Raw genomic sequence first — 17,017 nt, 5'->3', positions numbered from 1 at the left:
ATGTTAAGTGCTATTCTAATCGTATTAATTAAATCAAATATTCTCGTTAAAATGAAGCATCGAACGATAATTTATTGTCAAGACATTAAGATCTTTAGACTTGTGTTTTAGTTAAAATATACCATTAGTCCCTGTACTTTTAAAAGTTGACAAATTGAATGAAAAAACGTAAATTTTACTTTTTAAATCGAAAGTGTGCTTACTGAGGTATAAAGTAACAGTTGAGAAACTTATTTAAATGCACTTTGAAGATTGAAGGCCTATTTAGATACAAATTAAAGTAAGAACCTTGGGTAATTAGGTTTACAAAAGTACAAAGGGCTATTTTAAATACAATGGCAAAGTTGAGGGGCCTTTGTAACAATTTAGCTATAAAATATCATTCATACAAAAATCTCATACAATTCATGTCCATAAGCTAAATTCATGTACTGTGTTGCTCCAACTTCTCTTTTCATTCAATAATTTTGTTTTAAAGTCTTCGTATTTTCGCACACTCGTTCGATGTATTCGGCTACGAAACACGCCTTCCGAATACATAGAAAAACTTGGAAACAGTTGAATATACTAATCTTGAACAGGTACTCGTATCCGACACACACACGAACACCATAAACGAATGCTTAAAGCTCACTTGGAGGAAACTTGTACGTGAAAACGGAAAAAACAAAAGGCGTGTAAATCAGAAAGTTACTCCAAGGCATTTATAAGATCAGTGAAGTTGAAGACCAGCCAATCAGCTTTCGCCGCAACGGGTTCCCGCAGTTGAACACCGGCATAACAAATAAACAAGTCGGCACCTCCTGGTTTACGGGCCTAGGTTGCAAACCGAAGATAAAATCAAATTAGAAAAATCACATTGAAAAAGCAAAATGCTGCTCGAATATAATGAAGGGATTTAGTTACAAAAACATCCGGAAATCTCCCTTAGTGCTCAACAATATAAAATCAATGAATAGACAATGAACTCGGGATTCTTCTGAGACACCCTGAATAGATTATGAACTCGAGATTTTTCAGAGACACCCTCACCGTCACTCTCTCAAACAAACAACAAGATATTTTTGACGCAATTGATATAGTTGTTAAAGCATGTTGAAAAGAAGTGATCTTGCTCTTAAACATGCATGAATAAAGAAGGAACTATGAACTTCCCCCAACCCATGCATAAAGATGGATTTTATTGATAGCTGTGCCTGGGGGAGTCTTTAAGGTTCGTTAACATTCTGTTTATAGCGATATTCTTATATTAAATGCAATAGTCGACAGTTAACATATTGATTCTCAATGCATTGAAGGAGGAATTATTTTATATAGTAACCTTCAAGATTAAATCTATAAAGAGAAAGTTCAGATGAATTTGCTAACCTCGAGATCAGTAGCACCATCACCGATCATGACCAATGCTTTGTATCCCTTAACCTGGAAAGTTTCTTAGTCAGGCTCAGATATGGAACTTTTAGCCAGCCGATACAGATACAGAAAACAGCAACAAAACTCACCTTTCTTATTTGTTGAACAGCAGTAGCTTTTCCTCCACTCCTCGAAGTAGGCTCCTTAGCATCAAATCCCAGAAACTCCCCAGAACTTCCAAAGAGCAGCTGATTGGCAAAAATGTTTTCTTGTGGAATTCCGAGGATTGATGCAACAGGCTACGAAAGAGTTTCTCAATTAACTATCACAGATTATATTTAATAACAATTAACATGGCTCTTTCAATAGTAAGGAACCTACATGCTGTATAATGACTCTAAACTGATAAAACAGATCATAGGATACTACATTGTTTGGTTGCAAAACAAAGACTCGTTCATTTCCCCGCATCATTTGCGACATCTAATTATTTTACTGTTTTCCAAAGATCATAGGACCTAATGTTCAGGTTCTTAGTTTTAGTTTTCATTTGCAATACCATCGGAATATTGCAAGTGATTTCAGATATAAATTCATAAAAACATAAAATTAAACCATATGAATGCCTTTAACAGAAGGAAGTACAACATAGATAGCCTTTCAAGCATTTAGAAGCATAGTTTCATACATTGATCATTTGACGGAAGCCCCCAGAAATTAGATAAACATCTGTATTCCTAAACTTCAGCTTCTTGACTAGTTCTTCTATGTCGGGAGAAATCCTACAGATCAATAAGAATCATGAACTAAACCCTTAAATCATCATGTTGAATAAAAGACAAAATATGGAAAACACAAATAAAAAATGGTTAATTCATTGTGAAGTCGATGCCCTGGAATTTTAGAGACAAATGGTTATGAGCTCTGGGATTTTGCTAATTATAATGTAGCAGCATTAAAATAATGGACCCAAATGAAACATCGCGTGCATTAAGTAACAAGGCAAGCATTACAACTAAAACATAATATAACAAGATATCATGATATTTAAAGCAAATATTGAACATAGCAGCACAAAAATTGCAAGGTTAATTCAAATTATGGCTCATAAGCACAACGTACTAATCTAACACCACTAACTATCCATAACCGAGAAGCATTGTGATCATATGAACATATCAAGATATAATCAAGCCAGTGAAGTATGAGTCTCGTACCTTGGGGGCCTTTTGTCGAGATAATCCTGGACTTGAGATAGAGAGGGTTTGAATAAAGATAATCGGGCAGATAAGGCCTCCTCGAAAGGAACAGAACCACCCATCGCTCTACCAAAAAGAATAAAAAGAAAAGAAGAATCAACCACCTATGATCCATAACATCGAAGGAATTGAAGTAATTCAATAATGTGGGAGGAGAACCTGGCAGTCCATTCTGCAACAGCCTTTCCAGCCCCGCAAAATTCTGCAAGTTCATCAATGCCCTCATCTACGCATACCGTGCTATCCACATCAAAGCAAACTGCATCAGCACTTCTCCACTGCTCAAGAACCTCTGGAATGTAATAAAGGAGAGTATCAATAAAGGAAACCATAATTACTATCACAAGACACAGAAAAGTTAATCTATATTACTCAAACTTGGATGTGACTATCGAATAGTGTGTGTCTGATATGAGTATTATCAGAGTTCCCCAAGTTTTTCTATATATTTTGCTTATTCATATGTTAAACAAAGTGATGGACACGAATACTTTAGAAAAAAGAAAGTCGAAGAATTCTAACTTTAAAATTAAACCCCTTTCTTGTTTTCATCCAATATTTTTGGGCAACTCAATTAAAGCAATATATGAAGCCAACCACTTGAAATATATAGGACAAGAACCTTTGGAAGGCTGCTTATTATCAATGTGGCCAGAAGTTGAGGGTTCTAACGGTTGAATTGAAGCGGCAATCGGATCCAATGACTTAGGACGTTCCATCATCCAAACTTGAACCTGATTCAAGTTTTTCCTTAAGTGCAAGGAAAATGTAGGGAGAAAAGCAGAGTAATGCCGTCTATATGAAGCTCGAATCGGAATGATTCGTGAACCCACCAATCCTTCCATCAAAATAATTTATCTGTTTCCAACCATCCAAAACAGCAATGAAGAAATCTCCCCATAACATCAAAAGAATCAAATAACTAGATATATCCAGATTGAAAAATATCCAAGCACAACACTAATAAAGTAAAGTTCTCACATTTTCTCAGAAACCCAATCGAGGAAAACACTGAAAGGATTTATCACCACCATAGATGAAGAGAAAGAAGGATAAAAAAGAAACATTAAAACATGCAGAAAGTAACAAGGAAAATAAGAAAGTGATGCAAATGACAACCCAGATTGAGAAAATGTCCAAATACAACATTAGCGAAGCAAAATTCTCAGAAATCCAATCAACGAAAACTGAGAAGGTAATTATCACCGCGCAGAAAATGGACAAGGAAGGCAAAACGGAGCCTACCGTTGAGGGTTTATAGGTGTAGAAGATTGGATTTGAATGGAGAGTTGTTGTTACTGCTTTCGGGTCTCTTCCTGTGTACTGGTATGCTCTTTCGAGTTGTTGGAATATGATTCATCTTCCTAAGGGTAAACTACCTATTTAGCCACTAAACTATAGTGGTTGTTTTATTTTGGACACTATATTAAAAAACATTTGCTACAGAGGAGATCCGCCGCCGACCAGTTGGCCACCACCGTTTGTATAAAAATATATATTTATACAATAATTTTTACTTTGTCTCTTCGTGTTGACCTTTGCCAACAGAGATTTGGAAAATTGGCCGCTTACTAAGGTTTATGGACTATTGAATACATTTATACAAGCGCGAGGATATAATAGTCGATGATGTTTTGTTGAGTATCTTTAATATTAAAAATTATAAAATAGTTTTATATTATAGGTAATATTTTATTAAATTTTTTATTATTAAAAGTTAAAAAATGATTATTTAATTATTTATATGTTTTATACTCATTATTTTTTGTTAAAAAAATTAGCGATAGTTTAAGTTGAACGTTAAACTATTAATTAAAATATAATAAAATCATATTTTAATGATGTCTATTGACGTCGTTATTACTTTCAAATACTGTCTTGACGACAAAATGTAAACAAATAGCATATCCACAAATTACATATCAAACGGTTCTGAGATCAGAATTTACCATATCTCATTCGACAAGTTAACTTCTATCCCAAACAATCGTCAAATTCTTAATGAAAAAAAAAATGAAATTGAAACATATGAATAGTCGGGTAACTGTTTGTTAACTTTTAATAATTGATAGATTTAACAAAACAATATATTTATAACTTTTAATAATCAACGACCATCTGTGTATTTTACCATTTATAGAAAAGAGTTAATTGAAGGTAAAATATCTCCTAAGTCCCCCTCCATTGTCCTTACTAAAAGATAAATCTTTTAGTTAATTGCATTATATATCCCAAATTTATGACCTTTATTCTAAATTGGATTCTAAACTTTTGAACATTCCAATTACATTCTCAAACTATGACTCTCATTCTAAATCAGTTCCTAAACTTTTGAACATTATAATGTCATCCCCCAAACTATGACCCTCATTCTATATTGGTCCCCAATTTTTTTTAATGATTTTGGGGATGTTATTATAATATTCAAAAGTTTAGTGACCAATTTAGAATGAGTCATAGTTTTGTGGATGAAATTGTAATGTTAAAAGTTTGGAAATCAATTTAAAATGAGTCATAATTTAGTAAAATTTTTCAAAAGTTTAGGATCAATTTAAAAAACGTTACATGCTGCATATACATTGTCCTTGTAAATCTCTTATACAATTTCTTAGGCTATGCAACTTCAACCAATTTATATTGACAACGGCCAACGCTTTACACAGCAGACAGCAAGAGTTCAATTTAGACAACAGACTCGGTCCGGTTCGAATGCCACACACAAGTCCGAGTAATAACCGCAACGTCCGATACAAAATCTGCGTGCATTGGCTTTATGTGGCAGTTGCTATTCAGACATCGGCTTGCTTCTTCACCATGGCGGCATGCTTCTGTCCACTGAGATGAAATTCAAAGACCTTTTGACTGTTGCATACGACGTTGCAGATGGTGCATACTCTAACTGCAGCGGCAGCCGCTCCGCCTTCCATAACCTTCCGTTTCTTAGTCTCCAAATCCTCTTTTGATGCTGCTTCGGGCTGTGCTGCCACTGCTGGGTTCTCTACTGGTTTAATCATCAGATTTGTTCCAGCTGGTGTACCCATGGAAGGATTCTTTGATTTTTCTAAATTCTCCAAGTTCTTTAGGTGCTTTTTTCCGGACACGTGTTTTGCATAGGCATCGTTGCTGTTGCAGTTAATTTGGCAGACATCACACCACGAAGATTGAACGATCTTCGTTGTCTTCTTGCCTTTATTCCAAAAGTGATCATTAGCTCGGACTGCAGCGAGATAAGGTCCGATGCCATCAACAGCTATTAGTCCAGTCTGCATGATCACATGTACATAAAAGAATCATATTTAAACCGAACTTTCAAAGATAAGAAATGGGCTAACCAAATAGGTTTTGGATTGGAAAAAGTTAAGAGAATGTATCCATGAGCAGGCAGCAACGGGCTCGAGGAAAATAATGCTTATATGCAAGCTTAAAACAACATAAAATAAATCGAAAACACTTGGCATTTAACTCTACTTCGAGATTTCGTAGTTTAATAATTAATGTTACCTGAGCAGCATGCCTCCTCCCGGAAAGATGTTTAGCAAACACTTCATAGCTGTTACAAGCAACGTTGCATATGGTGCACATTCGAACAGAGTTAACAGCTGCCCCGGAATTTAAAAGTTTTTGCTTCTTCCTCTCCAACTCTTGAGCATTCACCAAACCGGAATCCCCGAGTATTGATGCATTGGAAGATTCGGGGAATAAGGCAATACTGGAGCTAATCTTTTCTTGCAAGTTCCTTCGATGCTTCTTTCCCGCAATGTGTTTGTCATAAACATCTTTTGTGTTGCATTCAATGTTGCAAACATCACATCGTATTGGTTGGATCAGCCCGGTTTGATTTGGAGCGGTTACTAAATTATTCGCCGAGGACTGATTCAACCAACCGTTGGAATTCAAAGCCGCTACCTGCAAACCCCAAAATGTATGAAGCATAAAAAATCCAAATGACCAAACACCATTCGTATATTCATCAAAGACAAACACTTTAGAATATAAGACACAGAATTTCATCTATATTGCTCCGATTCTTCATTTTCGTTGAAATATCCGTAGCTAACGCCCAATTCCATCACATTTACGGATACGTCTGTATACGATACTCAAAATCCGAGTCTGAGTAACATAGGTAGTAGTAGTTAATCCGAAACAAAACATCACCCTTTCCATTACAAGTTAACATGTAATCAACTATAGATACTAAGGATCACACACACACATATATTACATAAATTCCAGAAAGCATCAATTCAACGGAAAATGAATGATTATCAGTTGGGGGGGGGGAACTCAATGCTGGACCTCAAATAGTTGAAATATCAAACGAAAAGTAACGAGTTTCAAATAAAAATCCAAAATTCAAATCAAAGGGAAAGAAGAAGTAACATTAGGATCACACGTAATGGGATCAGCGTGTGCAGAGATCCAATTCTGATAGGCCCCATTTGGGTCCTCATAAAACTGAGCGTTCACTTCAAATCCATCTTGGGTCAAGGCGAAGTGAGGCTGATGGGCATAGGGGTCGGTTCCTGGAGGGTACAGAAATTGTTGATGAGAGGGATGAGTAGGTGGTGGTTGAGGATACGATAATAGAGGATTCGGGATAGGATTTGAGGATTGGGGAAGGTATGTGAACGAAGATTGTTGCGGTTGTTGCTGTGATTGGTGCATTTGCGTGAATTTTGACGGATTTAGGGTTAGGGTTTAATTATTTTTTTTAAGAGGATTTTCTCGTTGTTGAGATCATGGATTTTGTGCTTTCCCCCCGCCCTGCAAATCGAATGGAACAGAAGACGAACCTCTTAATGGACCTTTTCGAAGTTGGGCCAAGCGTCACTATTTCGTCTTCACCCGCTGGGCCATCAGAAATTTATTTGTTAATAGGTCGGATCACAGAGAGACTCACTATAACCCGACTCGACTCGTAAATACTCGTTAGTAGGTTAGGTCATTGGTAATCGTGATCGTGTTCATTATCAAGTAATTTAAGTCGTTCGATGAATCAAATATCTCATAATAGTTAATTTTTAAATTTGAGACCTCTAAAATTAACAACTATCCCTTTGACCATCTTAACGATCAAAATGGTAGATTGATGGTGTTGTATGCGTCCATGGCACAAACTAAAGCTTTTTTTTTTATCTATTTATAATTAGGATGACGGGGTTTATTGTACTCTTATATAATCTTTTTGTGATTTGTCTGTCGAGTGCCGTGGGATTTTTTCTTTCTTTTTTCATGATTTTTTTTAATTTATATTTTATTATTATTTTATATCCGTAATAAATATTCATGAGAGACTGGGATTCTTTGCTTTCATTTAGACATCAGCACGAGGGAAATCATGGGAATAAAAGCAGTTTCTTAATCTCCAAGCTTCTTGTCCCAATCAACGGCCAATGGATCTCAACTCTTATTTAAACCCCAAACAGTTCCCAACATGAAACGCATATGCGATCGAAGCTTCTGCATAACCACAAAGTTCAGCAATCAAACCAGGTACGCTACGTGCATACGTTACAATTCATTGATCATGCAGTAACCTACGTACTCAAAAACATATAGGTGTTTCGACTCTGCCGGAAAACATGAATACGGTCCGGCTGTATGAGACCGAGTTTGCCTCCGGAGTCGCAGTACGTGGTCAACTCCATCGGAAAGGATGAAGCACGACATAGGATGACGATAGAGAGATCGAGCCAAGATACCATATCCAGGGTTCCAAATCCAGATAGAGTTACCAGGCTATACTCTAGCAACCAACTCAGAACTGCAGGTAATAGTGAAAATATTAAAGAGAATTGTTTAAATTATAAATAATTATATTTAAAACTTAACATAAACTGGACTTGAAAAATATATGTCAATGTTTGGAGAATCTATTTTCATTTCATTTTCAGGTGAATCTTGCAGCAGAAAGCCAATGGAAACTAGAAAAGCTGGTGGTTCATCAGCTGGAGACCAAAGGTTGAAGGGAAACTATACCCAATGCAATGCTTTGGAGACTAAAGCAGACGTTTGGGAGAGAGCTGAGTTAGACAAACTTAACAAACGGTACTCACTTCTTGTTTTCAATGCATCTAAATTCGATTCAGATTAGATTCGAGTTAATCCGATTCGAATTAAAATTAACGATGACGAGCAAAAATTGATTGAACTGGAAATTACATTACCCAACCTTTCAATCTCTAGTCTGATTGTTTCAATGTTTACTAATATATATGAATATGATGAAGTTTAGTTATGAGAGCATGAAAGCGTCAATTCTTGCATGGGAGAAGGAAAAGAAGCTGCGAGCCAAAATTAAGATGGAAAGAAGAAAGGTTAGCCCTCAACTTTTAGCTTAATTATTTTCTTATATGGCTTAATCAAAAATATTTGCATAAACTATGCATCAAAATACTTTGTAGTGCATAAAGAATTTTTTTACAATCTTAGGTGTCTAACGTTATATTTTTTTATTTTTTTAATAATAAGAATTTTATTTTTTTTCAAAAAAAAGTTAAAAAAAAATCAAACCCCTTCCCCTCGTCATTCCTCTCCCACCCGTCGCCCCACCTCCGAAGATGAACGGTCACCATCAGTCGGGTTTTTTTAAAACACGACGAGGAACACAACGGTGACGGCCGTGTAATGTACGGATGGTTGTAGTCGTCGAAATCGTTGGAAAACTTAAAACAAAAAAATCTAAAAATCCGACGACCCTTCGCAGCGTTTTTCATGACAATTAGCGCGGTTTCACGATGGATGGGGGATTGGGTTTTGGTCGCGACGACGAGACGGTTATGATGGTGTCAACAGTGATGACCACGGACCGACAGTGGTCGGCCGACGATGAAAATGTAAAATTTGGGTTTTTTTGTTTTTTTAATTATAATATTAATTTTTTTAAACAAAATAATTATTGAAATCATATATGCGTGATACATGTCAGATGACGATCAAATTTAATGGTCCCGTTACGGTTCAAGCAACTAAAATTGTAACGTTTGAAATTTTAGATACCTATTTTTATCGAAAAATTTATTAGGCACCAAATCTTATATCTTGTATAAATCAAATTTGATCAAACTCAAATGAAAATTTTTAAATATGCAGAAAGAATTGGAGAAGAAAACGAGAAGGGGACATCAGTTTTACGAGTCGAAGATTGACGAGAAGAGAAGAAACGAAGAATTAAATATCAAAGACAAAGCAAAGCAAATCAGAGCTTCGGGAGTTGTTCCTGTTTCACGTTTCAGGCATTAGGTATGAAATAAAGAGTTAGATTATTATCATATCAATATTATCGTAGGCAACGGCAGATCTAAAAATATTTTTTAGGGTGAGTACACATAAGTTAATAATACAAAATTTTTGAATAAGTAAAAATTCTCACCATTAGTAAAATAAGGAACTAATCAAAGAAAATTCAGATTTTCGGATAGATACGTACCCATCCTGAACTACATGTGGCTCCGCCACTGAATATAGATTTGGTTCCATTTTTATCGGTTTAGGCAAGATTTTTAAATCGGGTTATTGGTTGACTAATATGAACCAAATATCGAAGATGCCTGTTATAGAGTTTATCCCCTTCATAAAGTTAGGATTTGAACCTCTAACATTATCTAAAGAATTTAATGTCTCATCTAAGTGAACCAATCGATTATTAGTTCAATATTTTTTTCTTCTAATTATACAAAAATGGTCAATATTTATATGTAGCATTATAACAAGTTTTTTAAAATAAATCATATCAAATTATTTGACAAAATTGATCGAAAAGTTAATATTGTGATTAAAAGTAAGCATTTTTAAAAAATTGAGAGATAAAAATAATTAAATTATACTAAAATGACTAAATCCACGGAAATTGCATTATGAAGACCTTCAATGCATTTTCTCCCATTTTTTATGGTCCACATAGAAAGGAGGACCGTTGAGATTCATTACTCAAATCTAATGCAAGAAAATGATTGAAGACGACACGTGGTGGTCATCTAAGAGGGTGATATCTGGCTCAATCGCTATAGGTCCACGTGGCTTTGCTTAAATTTCTGGTTGAGGACAAATCAAAATCTACGGCCTTTAATAGATATGTTCTCAGACCATAATTCAATCTTAAAATGAAAATAATGATAAAATAGCTCTTTAAAGTCTTATTTATTATTTAAATAAAAATGCTTAAATATGGATCTTAATGTATTTATTGTAAAATAATATTAAAAGAAATAAATTTATGAACAGTATTCAAATGATATTAAATATTATTTTACTTAAATTTAAAAAATTAAAATAAATAATTCTATCAATAGATAATATAATACTTATTTTTAAATACTTTATTTCGTTAATTAAAAAAACTAGATTTGGATATCATGTATCGCGCGTAAATTTATATGTTTGATTTTAAATTAAGCGTAAATTGTGCATTTAGTACTTAAATTATCAGTTTTAGTCCGTTTTAGTATCTAAACTTTTAATTTTTTTCAAAACCATACTTAACATTTAATTTTGTTTCATTTTAGTACCCCACTGTTAACAAGTTAACGTTTTTAGTACATAAACTATCAGTTTTGGTCCGTTTTAATACCTAAACTTTCATTTTTTTTTTAAAAAAATCAACGTTAAATTTTTTAATAGGGGTAATAAAATGAAACAAAAACTAAACTTTAGGTGTGGTTTAAAAAAATTGAAAGTTTAGATACTAAAACGGATCAAAACTGATAGTTTAAGTACTAAACACGTAATTTATCCTTTAATTAATTAATAGTTCTTTTAATAAATACAGTTAATATTTTTTATTAAGCTAAGGTGATTACAAAGTAATATATGTTTTAAATACTCTCAACTATTTGACAATGAGCCCTCAATCACCCTCCTACAGCTGTTGGTGCTCCAACCCTTAACCTCTAAGAATAAAAATGATTACTTTAACCATTAAGGTAAGTTGGTTCGTGCATAAATGCAATTAATAGTTAATATTTATTATTAAAAAAAAAGGTAATATAACTAAATATACCAACTACTATACTGATTCAAATATTATAATAATGCAAATTTTAGAATTATAATTAAAGCATTTGTATCATAGAAATTATAGTATAGGTTAGTATTGTAACTATTTTAGCTAAACATTAATTTACATTTATATATATTATAAATTAAATTTAAATAAAAATATTTTTATTATTAGATATAGAAGCTAAGATTAAATTGAATTGACTCGAATTTATAAAATTTTAAATTTAGTTTTAAGATTAAAACTTGATTGATATTAAATATCACATTCGGTTTTCAAACAATTTTTTCTTTATTAAAAAACTCATATATATTCCAAATAAACAAGGGGTAATGTACACAAATGGTCACCCGACTATAAGGTATTACTTTATTAAGTCTTTTGACTATTAAAGTTATAAAATGGTCCTCTGACTATAAAATATTGCTTTGTTGAGTCTCTCGACTATTAAAAGTTATAAAATGGTCACCCAACTATTCATTATGTTTCAAACTTGTCTTTTTTCATTAAAAAATTGACGGAATTTTAAGTTGAATGTTAACATATTGACTATGATATGATAAAATTTGATCCTAGAATCTCAAACGACTATCATATCTCAGCATCATATTAACGTCCATCTCAGACAACTGCCAATTTTTTGATGGAAAAGGACGAGTTTAGAACAAATGAATAGTCGGGTGACCATTCTGTAACTTTTGATAGTCAAGGGACTTAACAAAGCAACATTATATAATTGAAGAATCATTTTACAACTTTTAATAGTTGAAGGACTCAAGAAAACATCACCTGGAGACCATTTGTGTACTTTACCCTAAAAAAAACATTTGTTTAAGACCTAAACATGTCTATTTCTACGGACCAAAGGGACATTTATTATTAGTAAGGACCATGAGTTGTGAGATGAGGATGAAATTTATTTCTCCGACAAATATTATTAAATTTTGTGATGTTAATTTCAATGAAAATCTTTCTCACCGATCAACCATATGATATAATAAATTTATTTGAATAAATAGAAATTGATTAAATCTCGGGGTCCTAGTCTATGGAACTAAGGATGACAAACGGGTACATTTTTGTGGATTCTGCACCGTATTCGTTCTAAATTCGTTCTAAATTCACGTGAATTTAGAAAGTGGTACTCGTCGCGGGTAGTGGGCAGGTGATGGGTTTAAGACCTTACTCGCCTCGCATCCGCCCGCCCCACATCTGCCCGCCCACTAAATATCTATTAAATTTTGGACCATTATAAATTTAGGTATAATTTTAGGGTTTGTTGTTTATGTGTGCCAAAGAACAAAAATATTATATGTTTGTCATTTATGTTTCTAGGCTTTAATTATGTCTTTTATTATGATGTCTTATGTACTTTAAGATCTATGTTAACAATTAACTCAGATAATCTTTGGTTTATTTTATTATGTTTCTTAATGGATGTGTTTGTTTTATGTTTGTTGTTTATGTATAACTTAAGGTTGCTGTCAGGTGGGTCTAGCCGGGTTCGTCTCCAGCTGGATAGTGAGTTTGGAGATGGATTTGAGAATGTACCCGCGTGGGCGGGTGTGGATTTGAAATTTTTCCCCATCATGGGTGGTCGGCGGATGGTGGATTTGAAAATATTAGGTGGGTATGGAGATGAGGAGGAGATATCCACACCCGACCCGCTCGTCCCTATATGGAACTCATAGTCTACTTGCCAAAAAAATATGAATGGCTTATATAAATAAATGTACTCAATAACATGTAATATAATGTAATATCCCTCCCATGGTCCCAAGAAATGAAGAAGCTAGCTAAGAGTAATTGACTTTTATTTCTTTTAAAAGAAACTGACAAATAAATTAATAAATTTATATTAAATGTGTTCTTTTAATTATCTTTTTAATAATCATAAATCATAGGAAATATAATTTTAAAATTATTCTAAAAGTATAATATTGTTTATGTGTAATAGATAATATTATTATTTATAAAAGTTTAATTGATTGAGGAGGAAGGAGATAAGATAATTGTTTGTGATTTATCTCTTCTGATTTATACAATCAATTAAATTTATTTATGGGTATTTAATTTATACTCTCAAATATGTAGATAAGAAAGAAAAAATTTCAATTCTTTGATTTAATTATACAAGACATAACGATAAAATTACTTTTAATATTTGTATAAATAATCACTTTAGCTCATATTTTTTAGTATTTTAGTCCTCAACGTTTTAATTTTTGTTTAAAATTCCCTTTATTTGAAGAAAATTGTTAATTGATTAACGATCAATACATATTGTTGATGTGACATTTGATATGTTTAAAATGTCTTATTATGTGTTGATTGTTAGTCAACTAACGGTTACATTCTAACAAAGGGTATTCTGACAAAAAATTGAAACGTTTGAGGAGAAAATTCTAAAAAAAGAATATGGGCAAAAGTGACCATTTGTGTAAATGTTGATGGTAATTTTGTCATTATGCAATTGCACTATATGTCTCAAAACTATGACCCTCATTTTGAATTGGTCACCAAACTTTTAAACATATAATTTTTTTACGGATAAAATCAACTAGTTTTAGTAAAAATAGAAAATACTATAATTATAATGAATGTTTACAATTATAACATTAACTAAACACATAATAAGACATTTTTCCTATAATCGTTAACACAAGAAACTAGCTACATAAGGTCATACAAGGACCATACAATGATCATTTTAAAAAAAACCAAACAAAAAATCGAACGAAAGGTAAATACGAGCAAATCTTATCGCATTGAAAAATGAACCACAAAAGAAGATCAAAAAGTTAATCAGAGTTGAACGACGTGAGAAAACTATTAACGAAAGCAAATCATGTATCCAAATCTAATCTAAAGGTTCAAAACAAGAAAAATCATCATGATAACTGATAAGTGTCATCTTGATTAGCCAATGCCAAATCCAACCGATAAAAAGGATCAATAAATTGAAAACGTGACAAAAGATAATAGAAAACGCGTCATAATGAATAAGTTATTAAAAAATTAAAAAAAAATTAAAAATATGATATAAGAAAATAAAAGAAAAGTAAGAAATATCGGTGGCGACGATCAATATTAAAGTTAGTGACGTTACATACTAACTAAAGATGGAGAAAAATTAAATATGGAATGATTATATGGGTAATAAATAGATAGAAAATGGTGGAGAAGGGCAAAGCATATCCAACATTTGTTGGCTACCACATGTTCATGGGACCCCAAAGAAAAGGAAATAAGAGAGTTCAAACTCCCAACTGGATTTGGAGATTGGCCATAAATCAAGACAAAACAAGAGAGCGAGTTTGAAAGAATCAACTCATCATCATGAGTCAGTGTTTGGTACCAAATTGGAATCTAAAGCGCCAAAGACCAAGACAACAACATGTCGAAGAAGACGATGAAGGAGAAGAAGTCCACAGATCTTCGTTTAACAACGTTGTCCCCTTGTATGGACTCTTACCACCTTAAATTACTATGTCCTTTCCAATGCTTTTTTTTCTTTATGATTATTTTTGCTTGTAATTCAGGTTCAACTACGAAGTTGCAGAGCAAACATGGCGAAATGGCCAGTTAGCCGCCATGCATGGGCTCAACGGGTTCCTCCGTACTGCACCAACAACAAAGCCACCATGTAGGTCAAGTGACACACTAGAGTCCATAGTCCATCAAGTCACATGCCAGAACCCAAACTCGGACCGGATCACCCCAGCAAACATAGTCGGTGCATCGTCCGGCGGAGAAAGCCTCGGTCAATTACCGAAGAAACGGGCTTGGTCGATATCGGAATCAGATCCATGCAGGAAACACATAATAAGTTGTGGGATTCATCAAGAAGATAGAGGTGACCGCAGTGCATGCGCCAGTGGTACATTTCACAAGGTCGATAACGATGCGACGATGCTGACTTGTTCCCGTGAATCTCTTCGGAGCTTGAAAACGAAAACCACCGACGGCAGCGACTCTGGTTTCCATGATGGATCGGTAAAAAGAACAAGCCTTTCTTTTTTAACAATTTGATTAGTGATTACAATTTTATCTAAACTCAAACCATGAAAATTTATAGGAAAGCCGAGATGAAACAGGTCGATCTCAGTCAACGAGACGAAGTCGAGCAGCAGCTATTCATAATCTGTCTGAAAGGGTAAAATTGAAGTCCGATCTCCATCTGCCCGAATCACAGTACAAGATTTATGTGGGGTTTTTTTTCACATTTTGTATTTTGCTGTAGCAGAAACGGAGAGATAGAATTAATCAAAGGATGAAGACCCTACAGAAGTTGGTGCCAAATGCGAGCAAGGTAAGATAGTAATAAAAATTCGGGTCGGGCCGAGCTGAGCTTAAATTTAAGATACATCTAACAAGTTTGAGATTCGAATATCAATACAATTACGATATTATTATAGACAGATAAAGCATCAATGCTTGACGAAGTGATAGAATACTTGAAGCAACTACAAGCACAAGTTCAGATGATGAGTATGAGAAGCATCCATCCCATGATGATGATGCATCTAGGTCTGCACCAGCAGCAGCAGCAGCAGCTGCAGATGTCTGTTTTAAGTAGGATAATGGGAGGCATGGGAGTTAACCATCATGGTTTAGGAATGGGCATGGGATTGCTAGACATCAACGCTGCCGCCATGGCTCGCAACGCTTCCCAATCTCTTTTGCATCTTCCGCCGCCCTTCACGACAGCTGCACCACCGCCTATGGTTCCTCCAGGAGCCGTGGCCTCCGCTGCAGCAACTCAAGCGAATGCAAGTGGCAGTTCTAATGCCCCCATCCCTTTGCCTGACCCGTCTTGGGCTTTCCTAACTCAAGTACGTGCAATGTAGGGATTTTGCTGCTTTTTTTTTCTGATATCAACTAATATGGGTTTTTTTTTTGGATGCAGTCGATGAACATGGAGCTGTACAATAAGATGGCAGCAGCACTGTGTCAGCCTCAAACGAATCGAACAGAGACAGCTAGCAGTCCATTGCCATCTAACAACGTAGAAGAGGATTGAGATTAATCTTTGTATAACATAAACCTAGATTTGTTCTAGTCTTATAATTGCATGTTTGTTTTTTTTATTATATGGAGTATTTATTTAGAATCTTCATGAAAATAAACTTTATTATTCGAAAAAACTAAATATTTTCATGTCATATGTATATCTATATCCAACACTTACACCGACATCTATTATCTTATATAATGTAAAACTATTATATAATATGACTTGTTTTGCCCAACATTGGGATTATATTTTCCATTTCTTGAATATGAAATCCAGTACCAACATTGGGATTTATTTGGTTTAATCCCTTAAAGAACTTGCCCAAAGCTTGACAAAATCAACAGTAGACTACTGTTGGGTGGCAATGATAATTGAAATAAGATGTCA

The 17,017-nt window shown here is 34.0% G+C and overlaps 4 protein-coding genes across 5 annotated transcripts; 2 read left to right on the top strand and 2 right to left on the bottom strand.

The window, feature by feature from the left end:
• Nucleotides 1-637: 637 nt before the first annotated feature.
• Nucleotides 638-3,922, bottom strand: LOC120209639 (phosphoserine phosphatase, chloroplastic-like). 2 transcript variants are annotated; one of them, XM_039208582.1, is made up of 8 exons: nt 3,858-3,922; nt 3,235-3,470; nt 2,772-2,904; nt 2,571-2,678; nt 2,042-2,135; nt 1,503-1,652; nt 1,369-1,422; nt 685-816 (listed from the first exon to the last, which is right to left on the bottom strand). In XM_039208582.1, the coding sequence occupies exons 2-8, from the start codon at nt 3,455-3,457 to the stop codon at nt 691-693; spliced, it is 888 nt and encodes a 295-aa protein (XP_039064513.1). In that variant the 5' UTR covers nt 3,458-3,470; nt 3,858-3,922; the 3' UTR covers nt 685-690. The 2 variants fall into 2 exon arrangements, with proteins under 2 accessions (XP_039064514.1, XP_039064513.1); XM_039208583.1 differs by lacking the exon at nt 3,858-3,922 and having other exon boundaries at nt 638-816; nt 3,235-3,457.
• A 1,242-nt stretch (nt 3,923-5,164) lies between these two features.
• On the bottom strand, nt 5,165-7,368 carry LOC120209638 (zinc finger protein 346-like). The gene is made up of 3 exons (XM_039208580.1): nt 6,996-7,368; nt 6,114-6,518; nt 5,165-5,875 (listed from the first exon to the last, which is right to left on the bottom strand). The coding sequence occupies exons 1-3, from the start codon at nt 7,278-7,280 to the stop codon at nt 5,402-5,404; spliced, it is 1,164 nt and encodes a 387-aa protein (XP_039064511.1). The 5' UTR covers nt 7,281-7,368; the 3' UTR covers nt 5,165-5,401.
• An 848-nt stretch (nt 7,369-8,216) lies between these two features.
• On the top strand, nt 8,217-8,709 carry LOC120209598. Its single transcript, XM_039208562.1, has 2 exons — nt 8,217-8,385; nt 8,510-8,709. The coding sequence occupies exons 1-2, from the start codon at nt 8,217-8,219 to the stop codon at nt 8,707-8,709; spliced, it is 369 nt and encodes a 122-aa protein (XP_039064493.1).
• Nucleotides 8,710-14,912: 6,203 nt separating this feature from the next.
• On the top strand, nt 14,913-16,699 carry LOC120209632 (transcription factor PIF7-like). The gene is made up of 6 exons (XM_039208577.1): nt 14,913-15,074; nt 15,156-15,609; nt 15,692-15,769; nt 15,860-15,925; nt 16,032-16,448; nt 16,523-16,699. Exons 1-6 carry the CDS (start codon nt 14,953-14,955, stop codon nt 16,634-16,636), a joined length of 1,251 nt encoding a protein of 416 aa, XP_039064508.1. The 5' UTR covers nt 14,913-14,952; the 3' UTR covers nt 16,637-16,699.
• Nucleotides 16,700-17,017: the final 318 nt, after the last annotated feature.

Source organism: Hibiscus syriacus, unplaced genomic scaffold, assembly GCF_006381635.1.
Source record: "Hibiscus syriacus cultivar Baekdansim isolate YM2019G1 unplaced genomic scaffold, ASM638163v2 tig00019423_pilon, whole genome shotgun sequence".
Taxonomy (NCBI): domain Eukaryota; kingdom Viridiplantae; phylum Streptophyta; class Magnoliopsida; order Malvales; family Malvaceae; genus Hibiscus; species Hibiscus syriacus.
This window is presented reverse-complemented; position numbering and strand designations above follow the sequence as displayed.